Source organism: Macrobrachium rosenbergii, chromosome 8 (assembly GCF_040412425.1).
Source record: "Macrobrachium rosenbergii isolate ZJJX-2024 chromosome 8, ASM4041242v1, whole genome shotgun sequence".
In the NCBI taxonomy this organism is placed as follows: domain Eukaryota; kingdom Metazoa; phylum Arthropoda; class Malacostraca; order Decapoda; family Palaemonidae; genus Macrobrachium; species Macrobrachium rosenbergii.
In genome coordinates, this window is record NC_089748.1 from 83,595,582 (window position 1) to 83,611,373 (window position 15,792).

Consider the following 15,792-nt stretch of genomic DNA (forward strand, 5'->3'; position numbering starts at 1 on the left):
AGTGAATGAGGGTCAACTTCAATACCGACAAAAACCTCTTACAACACTTGTCCTTTCCAGGACAGCACCTAATAGCCACAGGATTCCTCAGTGCTGAAGCAGAAGGCTTACATATGTGGATTTGATCCATAATTCAAATATCAAACATGCAACATATACCAAAGAACAAGCAAAAAAGCAAAAGATCAAGAAATACTCAACTGCAAATGATAGTGTAAAAGTAAGCAAAATGGCAAAAAGTCAGAGAAGTGACCCACAGAAATATGTCTACAACTGATGGCCAGCAAAAGCAAAGTGGAGTGCTGACTGACAGGTTGGGAGAGGGGTTCTGGTTTCCCCTATCTGTTAGTAGTTAACTACCTTGTCAGTGAGTTTTAAAAGCTGTTCCAGCTTGCATATGCAAGCTAAATCCTAATGTAATGAACAAAGGTTTCTATTTGTGTAGGAACAACTTCTTCTTTTCTTAATAAAGCAAGCAGCTTTACTCTTGCTGAATCCAGACCTGGGTCTTCGAAAAGGCTTAGAAGCAGAACAGGAAGTCTGCAAGGAGGATGAACAAATTTTCACAGGAGGGTCAAGAAGAAAGACAAGGCACAGGTCTCTTAAATAATACATAAAAAGGACTATCTCAGAAACTCTCAATTCTAAATGGAGCTATCTTCCCTGACTGTTATCCAAAGTCAAATCAAATATATATACCACATTTTGCAAAGATGAAACCTTTGGAGAGATATGAGCACAACTGCTCGCCTTTTTTTCAGAATGGAATATGTATATGCATGCAAGAATTCCCCTAAGTGTCTAAAATCACCTTATCAAGGCATTGTTAAAGAAGGAAAGCAAGTGCCATCATTCTTAAAAGAAACCTTGTGTGCCAGAATGAGAGAAACCTCATAATATGCACTCTACTCAAAGGAGAGTCATGGTTTCTTCAAAAATTTAATGGGAGCAGAAATGCTCAACAGCAAGAAACCTAGACTCTGCCAAATCCCTTTCCAATACTAAATTCAAGAGACGTGCAATGTTCCAGTAGATGCCTAAACACTGTAGTCAACTACTACATTTCAATCTCATCCTCCACCAAGGCAGGAGTCAAGGCAGAAGCAGCCAACTCCTCAAACAAAACCACTGATGCCATGAGTAGGAAGAGAGCACACCCATTTCGAATCACTTGAACCAGTAAGAGAGAGAGGCAGCTGAGCGATGATGAAACACCACCAGGCACCACAAGAAAACAGGAAGACGGTTGGGAAAACAGCAGATGCAAAAGGAAAAGAGCTTCTGACAGCCAAACATATAGAAGATGGAGTTTAAAAGTGTATTTTTTAAGGAGAAATGGAATGAAAGAAAGTACTAGAATGATAAGAGAAACAAAAGAAAAAAGGTTCAACAACTGAGTTAAAGGAACCTTAGAATTATAGCAACTTACCCAGAGATATTACCCTATCAATAATATCTACTCAACACTATTAGCTACAGCAGCACTAACTGCACTATAGCTAAAACCTGACTACAGTGATGCCAAAAATTCAAGTGAAGACCTGCTCTTATCTAAACAATCCTTCAGCAAACAAGCCAAATGCTTAATGAGCACAATAAATGAGAGGAAGATGTCTGAGAGCACAGATCAACCTCACCCCGAACAGCAGACTCTTCCAACTATCACAGGACATTCCTAAGTTTGGGCTACTGATGAGTGAGGGCACTAACACCTTACCTCTCAAAGGGAGCCAAGACAATGAATGCGCACTATGCGGGGACATGAACCGATTCCCTAAAACATGATTCACATCCTGCTCTAATTTCTCTATATGCTCTTCCTAAAATGAAGGAGGGAACAGAAGGCTCAACACTACGTAAAGGAGCTGTGGGGAGAGCTGGATATGAAGGAGTGACAAGCAAAGGCAAAGGCACTTGAGAAGTAGATGAACTCTTGATTTCGCTGTTGCCTTTATTTGTCTGATTCCTTTCTTTTCTTATGTTTAAGGAATTTAAGCATAAAGTCCTTCAACCAGTCCCTATGCTCTTTACATCTATGTTTGACGTCACACTCTTGACCCAGACAACTGTTTACACAGTAATTATTTTTACAAAACCTAACATTTGTGACTTAACCTTCTATTGAAAATATCACATCCACCAAAAGACAAAAGCCACAATACTGTGATAAGGCAACAGCCAAACCAACAAGAAAACAAACAACTACCTGCTGCTACAGCATGAAGAATTCTGACAAGAGATAAAACATTCAAGATACACCTGGTGGGGAACAGGCACACTGGACAGTCAGCCAGGTCAGCCAAGCAATCTTCTTCTTTATTTAGAATGCAAAACAGCCTGCAAGATTCATTGAAAACAAAACAAATTTCATTTCTGGGGACAAAAATTAATCCTCGGTATGTATATATTTAAGGCAAGACATAAAAAATAAAATCCTTAAAAATAATTTCAAATTTTTTGGTCCATCTTTGGACCAAGAAAAAACTTATATCCACAGTTGAGAAGCTTCAAGGTGTATTACACACAAAGCATGGGTTAAGAGCCATATATGAAATGTCACTTAGAATAAAAAGAATAAAAAAGTTCTAAAATGCTCCTGAATAACTGGACTCACCTGAAGAAACTGACACCACAAATTAAGGAGACGAAATCTTCCTTGTAATACAATATTCCAATAAGCTACTGCCATGTCCAAATCTAGTCCTTTCTGACCTGGATTTCTTGCATAGTTAAATGTAAATTGATAAAAATCCTTGAACTTCACAGTATCTCTCAATTCATGTTCCAATGTAGGGAGTTTTGCCTTAAGTTTATCTATGCTGTCACACCTGTTACAAGATCAAAAGAATACAGTATCTTATAAACCAAACTTGAATTTCCATACATATAATACCTGGAGAAGGGTTATACACATCAGTATGTAAGTTTCATTCCTTTTATAATCTGCACACTTCTGAAAGAAAAACTATATAATCCATTGTGAATAACAATTATCTCTAGCATTATTTCTTGAACCTTACATTTCTATGAAACATTTTCCCAAGAATTTTCATTCTAGCTTGCGTGGTTTCAAATTCAGCAATACTCGTGTACACATCACAAGCAACGGGAAATAACTATCTGATTTACAGTTGCTTACAAATTAAAAATGGGTTAACGATAATTTTGTAATGAAAAGCAACCTAATTGATAGATGAAAAATTGACTAAATTCCTGCTAAAAATAGATATTTTATCAAATTTATTTTAAAAATAACTTGCCTCTCTATTAAGAAAATTTTTATGATAAAATTAATTATTTGGATACTTACCTACTGTTAAAATTAGCTTATATCTCTCCACACTATTATGTGCAATCAGCATTCAAAGTAAAACAAAATAACACTGGCTAACCAGATTGGGCTGTGTCTGTTATCACCAGTTTCCCACCAGGTGGCAATGGAATGTTTACATTCTTGTCAGAATTCTTCATGACCACCCACTAAGCTGTGGGGAGACTGGGTGGCTTTCCACTTTAACAACAGGTAAGTATCCAAAAATACTGTAATTAATTTTATCATAGAAATGTTTTTTTTTATGAATCTTACTTACTGTTAAAGTTAGCTGACTACCACACTGAATAAGGATGGTCGGTTAGTGCAGTTAGAGAAACAAGTGTTCAGCCAAGGGAACTAAAAACTCTTTAATAAGGGGGGAAAAAGCTTCTCAACATTCCTGCCTGTTGTGTGATCCTTACTGGCAAGTCCTGTCATCAGACGTTGGAACCACAACAGGGTGTAAGGCCCTCGTAGCGAGATTTATCAGAGGATCCTTACAGTGAAAAAGGTCTTATCTCGGAGAGTACTAGTGACTACTGTGCCTGAGTCGAAAGCCCAAAACTAAAGACAACTACCACCTTCAGATATGAAGGTACGCTCCTATACACCAGTGTGTACCTTCATGCTCCCAAATTCAATACAGTACCAGGATTTCCTAAAAACTATCTATAAAATAGAAAGCAAAGTTACTACCATATTTGGTTCAGGAGAAAGCGTCTCTGCTGTAACGATATGACTAAGGGCTTTACACAGGCTAAATTTGAAAGTTTCGCAAATGATATGAGGAAAAATAGTTACATCTCCCCTGAGCTGCAATGACAACATTCCCTATTGAAAAGTTTTAAAGGAAATAAAGACATGCTCAAGGTACGGAAGCCATGAGGCTTATTTTCAAAAATGGTAAAAGCTCAGGAATCAACTCTGTGTGCATTGACTTAAGCATTCTTAGACACATAAATGTTTGGCCTCCTAACAATATAAATTCTTAACTCCTCTTTTCAATCTGTCGAGGTAAACCCTTAAAGTTCTAACTGGACAAAACAAAGCCACTTCTTCATTGCCTAACAATGCAGTTAAATTAAATGCTATCACAAATCTGGTAAGGGCTTTCACGTCTACATCTTTTCTCTATGCAAAGTAAGAAAAGAGGGAGGTTGCCACTAGAACAAAGCCCACATACAAGAAAGGGCTTAAAGCTCACTAATACACTGCTGCAGCAAGAGCTAAAAGAAAAGGTATCTTCCAGGTTCTTAAGTGATGCCTCATCAAAAGGCTCAAACTGAGGTAATGTTAAAAACTTACAGACCATGTCCAAATTTCCTCATAAACCATGATAGTAAGATTTGAAATTTACAACACACAAGACTGAAAACCTCTTCAAAATTTAAATCGTGAGCGATACTCCAGTCAGTGATAAAGAACTGACTACAGTGTATAGCAGCAACCTTTCATCGCTGTAACAGAAAACTGCTTTAAGTACCTAAGATACTGGCAGAACTCAATCAGGATATCTATAGTAGAACGGGTGCTGGATGTCCCTCTCGACAAGCGCCAAGATCAATAAACTGACAACTGTTATTGATAAAGTCTACCATTATTATTATCATTAAAGTAGTTCAACCAGACAATTAAGCTCAATCTCAGCTCTCATAGGGCTGGCCTGAAGGATTTGAAGAAATACCAGGTCTAGGCCAGAGGTCTGGCCTAGCACTGGGACCAAATAGGTCATTCACTGTGGTGATGAATGAATGAAATGAAACTAAAAAACTCACAAGGTCACATGCTTCCACACTACAACACACACACGCACAATAAATACATACAGATACTAAAAAAATTTTAAAAATTAAATAAAATTCAGAATAAGTAACATTTTAAAATTTTGTTTTTTTTAATTCTTTAAATGCCCTAAGGGTTTCTGTATTTTCACTATTTATTTTTTATATTTCTAAATTTTACCAAATAAATTACAGTTCTTCATAAATGTTAAAACTGAAATGACTGAAAGTGTAGAAGATTCTGACAAAATTTCTCTCATTGATTTATGTCCAAAAGTTGATAATCACTGTTTTATTTGTTTTAATTTATTATTTTCAGGTTCTTCATCCCATATATTTGCCATTGCTTTTAATACCTATTTTTATGTGTTACATACTCATTAACAGGGATATTTACATTTGATCTTGTCATATGGGTTGCTTCTTTGGCTGCTTTATCAACCTCTTCATTTCCCTTAATGCCTACATGGGCTGGGATCCAACATATTTCTACATTATGGAGTACTGTAATAACTTAATTTGTTGTACAATATTATTTGTTGGTTTGTAACTGAATGGCTTCTACAGCATTTCTAGTCACTAAAAATCACAAAATTGTTACATGAGGTTTCTTTAATTATTCTTATGGCTGATGCTAATGCACACAACTCTGCTGTGAATACTGAAGCATTATCAAGTAGAGAGAACTGATATGTTTTATCTTGGGATACCGCAGCATATCCCACTCCGTGCTCTGATTTAGATCCATCTGTGTATATTTGGTAATGTGGACCTTTTCAGCTTGTATGCTCTATTGTATGTTGTCTATGGTGTTCTGGGGCATATGAGTAACTTTTGATAAACATTTTAAGTGTGTGCAAATTCTCATTTTATTCAAAGTCCAACGAGGAGGTAATTTTACTACTGATGGTAACTGTATATTTATATTCAGCAACTCAAAATATCTTCTAGCTCTAACAGGGAAAGGTGGTGGATGACTGTTGATAAATACATCTCTTAATTTAAACAATTTTTTTGTTGGAGAATCACTTGTCTGAATTCTCAGGGCATTTTTCATTGTTACTAGCTCTCTACGGAGAGAGAGAGGTAGTTCACCACATTCAACTTGTAAAGATGACTTAGGTGATGATCTAAAGGCTCCTGAACATACTCTAAGGCCTTCATTGTAAACTGGGTCTAACGTTTTCAGCGTTGCATCTGATGCTGAACCATATATTTCATTTCCATAATCAATGATAGACAGCACTGTTGCTTTATACAGTAAAGTAAGGGTATGTCTATCAGCTCCCCAAGTAGTATTCAAGAGATTTTTAATAAGATTTAATGCTCTTTTACATTTTGATTTCTTGTATGTTATGTTCAAAAGAGTGTCAAATACTAATCCTAAAAATTTTACTGTTTGGCCAATTGGTAGACTATGGTTTCTGATTTTTAAAACTATTTCTTCACCTTTTTTCCACTTTTCATATCTATAAAACATGATTGCTTGAGTTTTATCAACAGAAAATTTAAGGCCTACAGATGAGGCCCATTCATCTATTTTATTATGTTTTTATTAATGACTGGTCTGCATGTTTCATTCAAGATGCTGAAAAATATACTGTATGGCAAAATCACCCATATACAACTTGCTTTTAATTCCAATAAGGAGATTATTACTGATATCACTAATTGCTAAAGTAAACAGTGTGCCACTAAGGATGCTTCCTTGTGGAACACCATTTTCAAGTGGAAATGTATTTGACGATACATCATCAATTCTCACCTGAAAAGTATGATCTGTCAGAAAGCTTTGGATAAACCTAGGTAAATGTCCACGGATGCTGTTTTTGTAAATGTCCACGGATGCTGTTTTTATATAACGTTTTTAATATTGCATACCTCCAATTGGTATCGTATGCTTTTTCAATGTCAAAAATGACAACTACAGTGCTGTAAATTGTTTTTGTTCAAATCCTTTGGGTAAGTGGTCTTCTAAGTTAGACAAGAATCTAATGTATATATATCTGTGACATTGTGACCCAAATTGAGTAGGGGGTAAAAATTTTATTTTCTCGAATGTGCCATGTCAGTCGAGCAATTACCATTTTCTCTAGTAATTTGCATAAGCAACTTGTTAAAGAAATTGGTTTGTAATTATTTACATTACTAGGATTTTTTCCAGATTTGGGGATATGAATAAATTATAGCTTTAGGTCATTCATCAGGAAATAAATTTTGAAGACATAAGTGATTATAAAATCGTAATAAGTATGACTTTGCCAAAGGTGCTAAGTGGCAGATCATCTCAAAACATTCTTCATTGGAGTGGTGGTAGAGTTTTCGGCTGGCACGCTGTTGGCCCAGCATTCGACTCTCTGAGCGGCCAATGAAGAATAAGAGGAATTTATTTCTGGTGATAGAAATTCATTTCTCCATAATGTGGTTCGGATTCCACAATAAGCTGTGGTCCCGTCCCGCTAGGTAACCAGTTGGTTCTTAGCCACATCAAAATAAATCTAATCCTTCTTCGCCAGCTCCTAGAGAGCTGTTAATCAGCTCAGTGGTCTGGTTAAACTAAGATATACTCACTCATCTCAAAACAAAATATTGTCACCTTCAAGGGCAAATTTATTGCATTTCAAGAGAGCATATTCCAACTCTTCCATATTAAATTTTCTATTATTCTATACGAGGCACACAGCAGAGCAAGGGCATAAGCACCACCACAGCCAAAATAGAATTAGCAGTACGTTTTTCCCCAGGCTTTCTTCTATGCATCAGGACTTCATATGTGACCTTAGGCTTGAAATAGTATGGTCTAATATGCCACTGAACACAAGTACTTTTTCAACCTCATGGGATGTAGAAATACGGGCCGATGACTCCCTTGCACAAAGGTGCATCTCCATTGTCCCTTTAAGCCCGAGGTGGTGTGCACAGGGAGTATGGGGGAGTGAGCACTGAAGAGCAGTGTGAGGAATTAGAAAGAATAGGAATGACTGAACCCAATAAGAGTGCTTGGAATAGTTCAATTATACCGGTAAGAAAGCCTGATGGGAGACTGAGAATGTGTATTGATTATTGGAGAGGAAATGAAGTGACAGTGAAAGAAAGATTTCCTCCGTGTGTGTGTGTGTGTGTGTGTGTGTGTGTGTGTGTGTGTGTGTGTGTGTGTGTGTGTGTGTGTGTGTGTGTGTGTGTGTGTGTGTGTGTGTGTGTGTGTGTGTGTGTGTGTGTGTGTGTGTGTGTGTGTGTGTGTGTGTGTGTGTGTGTGTGTGTGTGTGTGTGTGTGTGTGTGTTTAGCAAGATGGATCTGGTAAGGGGGTATTATCACATGCCAGTGGCTGAGTATTGTAAGCCGATGATTCCTTTCTTGACTACGAAAAAATAGTACTAGTTCTGTAATCTCAGTTTTGGATTGGCTAATGCCCCAGCTGCATTTCAGAGAGCAATGAATGTGGTACTGAGCGGTTTTCCCTGCGAGAATGTGTTGGCGTTTCTTAACGACATTTTGGTGATGAGTAAGACCGTGAGAAGAGCACGATTGGTGCTAGTGTGTTGAAGAAGTTAGAGGAAGTGGGGGGGGGGTGAAAGTCAAGGTGAGTAAGTGTGAGTGGTTCATGGAAGAGGTGGATTTTTTGGGCCATAAGGTGAGTGAGTCCGGTGTATGAAAAGCAGAAAAGTTTGTGGAGAAAGTGAGAAATTTCCCTCAACCCAGGACTGTGCGAGAGGTGCATGAATTTTTGGGACTGATCAAGTTTGTGGAAGATTGTTCGGGGACTGCAAGGCCGTTGTCAGATGGGACAAGCTGTAAGAAGAGCACAGTAGTGAGGTGGGATGAAAGAATGGTGAAAGCATTTGAGAAATTGAAAGAGGAAATGGTGAAGGATATGGAGCTAGCTTACCCTGACTATAGTGCAGATGCCAGTAAGTTAGAAGTGTATGTGGATGCGAGTGCAGTGTCGATGGGTGAATGTTTGATGCAGAAGCAAGTGGTGAATGGGATTGAAAGGGATAGAGTGATAGCATACGTCAGTAAAGCGTTTAGTTTGGCAGAGCGAAAGTATTCTACCATTAAGAGAGAATTGGCTGTCCTGCAATTTTGTGTGAAAGCGTTACGACCGCTGTTGTATGGAGTGAGGTATATGGTGCATACGGACCATCAACCGCTAGTGAATCTGCAGAAAATTAAAGGATTGGATTTGAGTGGCTTTGATTTTGTGGTAGAGTATATCCCATGTAAAACAAATATTGTTGCAGACATGATGTCTCGACTACCTGGGGAAGGGAAAGAAGAGAAAATGAAAGACAAAAGACCAGAGTATCTGCCGAGAGGATTGGTAGTAGCACGTGAGAGTAAGGGAGGTGGTGACTCGATGTTTGAAAGTGTGTGGTACGGACTGAATGATTTGGTAGATGAAGGTTTAAAGGTGCAGGTGCCTGGAAGTGTGAATGAATTGAGGGCGGGGGAGATTGCAGAAGTTTGAAAGAGGCCTGGGTGTTTGGGAGTGTCAAATGTGGAACAGTATCGGAAGAGTCTGAGATCTATGATGTGTCCTGGGGTAGCCCCATTTCAGGAGGTTTTGGTGACGGTGAGTAAGAAGTAAGGTGACAGTGTCCATACATATTGTGGGTGACAGACCTATAGTGTATTCCGAATCGTTCGGAATAAGAATAGCATTTCAAATCGTAAAGTGATCATATAGCCTAAACGGTTTGAAATGTACTAACCTAATCATAGCCTAAGTTTTATGCTACGACACCCAGGTTCCTTTAACTGAATTATTCTAATTCACAATCAAAACCATACTGAGTTGTGTATATTATCCAAGACATAAATGGTACAAAATTACTGTCAGTCCAATGGAGCATTAGATATTCTTAGCCTGAATTGAGATTGGGATTGGCGTGAGCACAATCTCTACTTCGTACCTCATCCAAAGGACACTCCAAGAAATTCTCCTTACATTTAGGTATGCATATCTCCTAAATGAACTTTAAGATGAAAAGGAATACTCAAGTGGATTTGAAGGCACCGACAATTATAGCTGAATTTCCGAGTCTTCCTAGATACAGCTACACTGCACCGAAGCTGTAAAGAGACTGCCTCTCACGACGGTATTTGACCAACACCAAACGTTTGACTAACAAACGAACCAACAAACGACCAATGACCGGTACTTAAGCACTATTACACGTATACTTACAATTAAATATACAAAACGGCCAAACACAATGCTTTTCACAACTAAATACAAACACAACAAAACATAATATCCTTCTTCTACATAATACAGATTTCCACTTTACACAAATTTAGAGAGAATACATGAAACTATACCAAAACCTGTGGAAAAGTACAATCTCTCTTGTCGAAGTTTCAACATACTCCCCCGCAAGAAAAACTTATGCCTACATTATTTACAATAGTCCTGTTCTTATCAATGCCTTTCTGGCTTCTGCAGCTATTTGAGCAGTCTTTCTGCTTGAGCGGGTGCTTGACTGAATGCCATCTGTTGAAGGATTAATTTCCCTTATCTCCTGTCACAGCTCTAAGGGGTATAACTTAATTACAGGTCTCATAAGCTGGCTATGGGCTGTTTTTATAGTAGCCACTCTTAGGACCTTGTCTCGCCCATATGTAACTTGATCACTTGGCCCAACTTCCACTTGTTCCCTGACCCCTCGTCATGAATAAGGACTACTTCCCCTATCCTGGGCCAAGAGCCATGCATCATTCCTAGTTGATGGGTCTCTCTTAATGTTGTTAAATACTCCCTCTCCCATCTTTTCCACAGGTAGTCGCACAACCTGGATACTCACTGGAATCTTTTCTTGGTGAACTCTATCTGTCCATAGGTAGGGTCACCAGTGATCTCTTCCCAATTTACTACTTCTCTTGGGAAGGACTTAAGCTTTCTTCCAAGAATCAAATGGTTAGGGGTTAAGACTTCCAACTGATTCAAATCCCTGTGCATGTAACTTAATGGTCTATCACTGATAATTCCTTCTAATTCTATCAGTATACAGGTCAGTTCTTCAAAACTGCATAAGGCATGGCCTACGATCTTTTTTAGGCATGACTTAAGTCCTATCAGCCTTTCCCATATAGCATCAAACCACGGTGCTCTTGCTGGAGTGTACTTCCAGTTACACTTTACATCTAACAGATGTTCCTTTACCCTGGGATTCTCCGACATGGTCTTAAGATATTCTGATGCCGCTACAAACATGGTGGCATTGTCACTCAACATGAGTGCTGGGAAACCTCTTCTGCTGCAGAATTTTCTAAAACCCATGAGGAGCGAGTCACAGGACTGGTTATCAACTAATTCCACGTGTATGCTTCTGGTTATCGGGCACGTAAATAAAATTATATAAGCCTTCGCAGGGCTCTGTCCCTTTCCCTTAACCCATAATGCACAGGTGTAGTCCATGCCTGTGGTATTAAAAGGTTGCTTACATTGCACCCTGAACTCAGGTAATGGAGGAACTATATTGGGCCTATACAACCTCCCCTGCATTCTCCTACAAATAACACAATGGTGTAATATACACTTAGTTAGTTGCCTTACCTGTGGGACCCAGAACTGCTTGATACTTGCCACAGTTGCATTTACACCCATATGAGCATTAGCATCATGATGTTCTTTAATAATTTACCCTAGTAACATAGTAACTATTTGGCAGGGGTACAGGAAACTTAACAGATTCGGGTAACTGTGCGTGATCTAGTCTACCCTTACACCTTATTACCCCATTGTCCAGGTACTGATTCAACTGGTGTATGAGAGCTAGTTTTGGTTTTCTTACCCCCTTCATCAAACTCTCGTATTCCTCTTAGAAAAATTCCTTTTGCATGGGGGCAATGGTCTTATCCCTTGCCTCTAGGAGTTATTCTAAGGTCAATTCACCATGTTTCTTGATATTGGTTGAACTCTTACAATTATTCAAAAATCATAGGATCCACACTGTGGTCCTACAGACCTTTTAACCTTGCTGAATCTTTACCAATTCAGCAAGTATCACCATTCAGGTTGTCCCCTACAGTATTGAACAAAATGTTCTTTCCCTACCCTGCACAAATGATCCACCAACCCATGACCTATCTATTGGCCAACAGGAATTTTTTAACCAAGGGGGTCCCTCCCACCAGAAAGAACTATCCAAGTTCATTTCTGTCCTCTTCCCACGTGTCAACCAGTCACTGGGATTATCATCTGTAGGCACATAGGACATGGCCGCCTTTGGAATTAAAAGCATTTATTTCCTGTACTCTATTTTTCACAAATACAGGGAGAACACTTCGATACTAGCCAACTTAGGGTGGCTTTACTGTCCGACCAAACGAACAGTTCAACAAATTCATCCTTCTCAAAGAATTCTTTAACAAATTTGGCCATTCTTGCTGCTAGCAACAATGTCATCAACTCAAGTTTTGGAACAGTTAATTCTTTAATGGGCACTACTCTTGCCTTTGCTACCATTAAATAAGAGTTTTCGTTCTTAACTCTATAGGCTACACAACCATATGCTAACTCACTGGCATCGCAGAATATGTGTAAGAGTCCCCTCTCCCTAGGCTAGTATTCCACAGGAAAGGAAATATCAGACATTTTCCAAGTTTTCGGATAATTCAACCCATTGTTTCTGTAATGGGTCTGGGAGTTGTTCATCCCAATCCAGTTGTTGCTTCCACAAATTCTGAAGGTATATCCTTGCCCTAATAGTAACAGGTAGAAGTACTCCTAATGGATTGTAAATCTGTACAACAGTTCTTAACATTTCTCTCTCAGTCTGGCTGGACTTATTTATCTTAGTAGGATGTAATGTCAACGTATCTTTCTCTTTGTCCCAGTTCAGACCTATGACCTTATGAGTTGTTTGTTCTCTGGCACTAATCCCATATGCTCTAGCAATAGTTTGCAACAAGTCATTATTACTTGTCCATTCCTTCAGATATAAATGTGCCTGTGCAAATATCTTATTGGCTTGAAAGAAAAAATTTACCAGTTCATCATCATCACTGCTGGTGAACTGCAAGTCATCTAAATACAGTCCTCTTTTTATCCTTTCTACGTCACCTTCTATCATACATAGGCGTTTCTTAATTGTTGCATTCAGCAGAAAGGGAGAACACGTAGCTCCAAATACAACAACTCGAAACCTATACACCAACAATTTACTGTTAGGGTCTCTTGGATCTTCCAACCATACAAATCTAGTATAGTTTCTATCTTCTTCCCTACGTTGCACCATTAAAAATGCCTTCTCTATATGACTAATACAGGTAAATGATTTTTGTTTTAAACTGCAGCAGAACTTGGAGTAGGCCAGATGTTTATGTGGTCCTGTCCACAAACAATCATTCAAGCTTAACCCACTTTTCCCGTCTGACCAAACAGTCAAATACTATCCTAATAGGGGTTGTTGGACTGTCCTTTTTAACACCATGATGTAACAAGAAATGGCAAGTTTTCCTCAGTTTTAAAATATTCCACTCTCTCTATGAATCTCCTATTCTCCTGATCCTTCAAAATTTTCTGGTAGTGTTCTAGATACCGAGTGTCCTTCCAAAACTTGACACACTGTTGCTTTAATCTGTTAAAAGCCAACCTGAAGTTGGAAGTTAATCTCCTTTTATTGCCTCTCCAAGGCAATGCCACAACATACACTATTCGTCAATACTTTCCGTTCCTGTTCCATTATCTCACTGCAGTCAATGCCTAAATGATCTAAACTCCATGAAGTTTCTTCAAGATCTTCCCTTGGATCTTTTAAATGAGTAAGCCCTTCAGCCATTATGTCATTGGTTTCCACTGTCAGTTTTAAAACTGAAACATGAGTCTCCTTGGTGGGAGAGAACTACAGGTTCCGTTTACTACGTAACCAAATGTGGTTGGTGGCAATACGAAATTTTAAAATTTCCTAAACCCTGGTGTAAAATGTTATACACATTGTCAACCCCTATTAACAATTCTATTGGCGATTGTTTCTCTACTGGTAGATCAAAATCTTCATTAGCCAAGCTGATTTTCGTTCTACAAAACCACCTTATGGTCTTCTTAATGTCGAATTTCTTTGTATATTCTGTAGCTCACCTACCACTATACAATCCATATTTATTAATCTACCCCAGTGAAGTACAGCGATGTTCACCATTTCATAGTCCTTAACTGGTGGTGTTAGAACCTCAATGATAATTTTCAACCCTTTGCAATGATATAGTGGAGTAACTCCCTTTGCTTTTTATCTTTTTAGTTATTGTGGAGTTAACCCTAGTCTTAACTTCCTGTCCTGCTGTCAAAGATTTCCAACATAAATTATCCTTAGACTTATTTGGCATTACATATAGCACTATCTAACAGTGCAGCTGTTGTTACAACCTCTCTTTCACAGCTGAAATGTTTATTGATGCAATGAAACACAGGCCCAGAGTTCTAAGGCTTCTATCTTTACTCTTTACATAGGGTTATTGTGATTGCTCTGGTAACATCCTCTGATTAACTTTGTTTGTATTTTCTTCAGGCCTCTGTTATTTCCTGATCCTGTATCTGTTAAAGAGAGTGTTCTATATTTCTTCTTCAAGATATTTTTAAAGGTGTCAAATTTACCACCTACCTTTTATTATTTCAATTCCATTACTAGGTAGTTTTGTAGGTTGTATACAATTCATGCAATTCCAGCTGTTCATTTCCAATGGTCTTATGCAGCATTCAGCACTATGAAACCTTGTAGAGATTCTAACAGTGCAGTCTGTTTGTTTTCTAACAAACACAACTTGATTTCATCTTTTCTGTAGGTTTCTTTAACAAGTTCACTGCTTGCAAATATTTATCTGAAATGTTTATTGAATGGTCTTCAAACAGGAAAACACAGGCCTCAAAATCAGTATGTTCTACTTATAAAGTTCCCAAAATGAATTCCATTTACATCACCACAGAAATGTGTCTAAATTGTTAAAATTTACACAGCTTTAACAGGCAATATTGGTGCAATTAGGTTCCCCCTTACAGCTCTCATGATGGAGGAGTTTAGTCTATGAATTTCAGTGCCTATCTTTGGCTACATTCAGATTCATAATTTGGTCACCGTTAGATCCAATATTTCATTATCCAATTCTGATTTTCTGAAAATTTTCCTTCAAGGAGTCTCTCAATGAAGAAATACTATTGATATCACCAGTATCAATATTGATTTCAACATTTTTTGACCAGTTAGTTATCACAGACTTAAAACCCCCCATCCCCCCTTTAATTCGTCTATGTCAGACATCTTAGCCTATAATTTACAACACCAAAATATATAAGTTCTTAATACTAAAAAGGTGTGCAAACTGCCAGCTCCAAAAAATATATATACCACACTAGCAAATATATTTAGAAATTGGCCACACCTCTTCAAATTAATCAACATACAACATAGAGTTTTATTTCAAATTATATTTCACCGAAGTATCTCAAAACTTATCATAAACTTAAAAAAAAAATTTATTTTATAATAATATTTCCTCTCTGCATTACCTTACAAATTACCAACAAGAAGGAAAAAATAATTTACAAAGTGGAAATGCGTCAATCAACATTCGACTAACCTAACTTAACCTAATTTCTGGTTGGTGTGAGCACAACCTGGTAATTTACCAATCCTGACAAAGCATAGGCATCAGCTGCTTCACATAAGTGACTCGCCAGCATCTTATAACTATCATATTGG

At 38.0% G+C, this 15,792-nt stretch overlaps 1 protein-coding gene across 1 annotated transcript in view; it reads right to left on the reverse strand.

Annotated features, from left to right (window-relative positions):
• The window catches only part of SCCRO (defective in cullin neddylation 1 domain containing SCCRO), a 198,014-nt gene that overhangs the window by 36,947 nt on the left and 145,275 nt on the right, over positions 1 to 15,792 (reverse strand). The window contains exon 4 of the mRNA XM_067108052.1: positions 2,615 to 2,828. Coding sequence (XP_066964153.1) covers positions 2,615 to 2,828 — 214 coding nt within the window. The remainder of the gene's footprint in view (positions 1 to 2,614; positions 2,829 to 15,792) is intronic.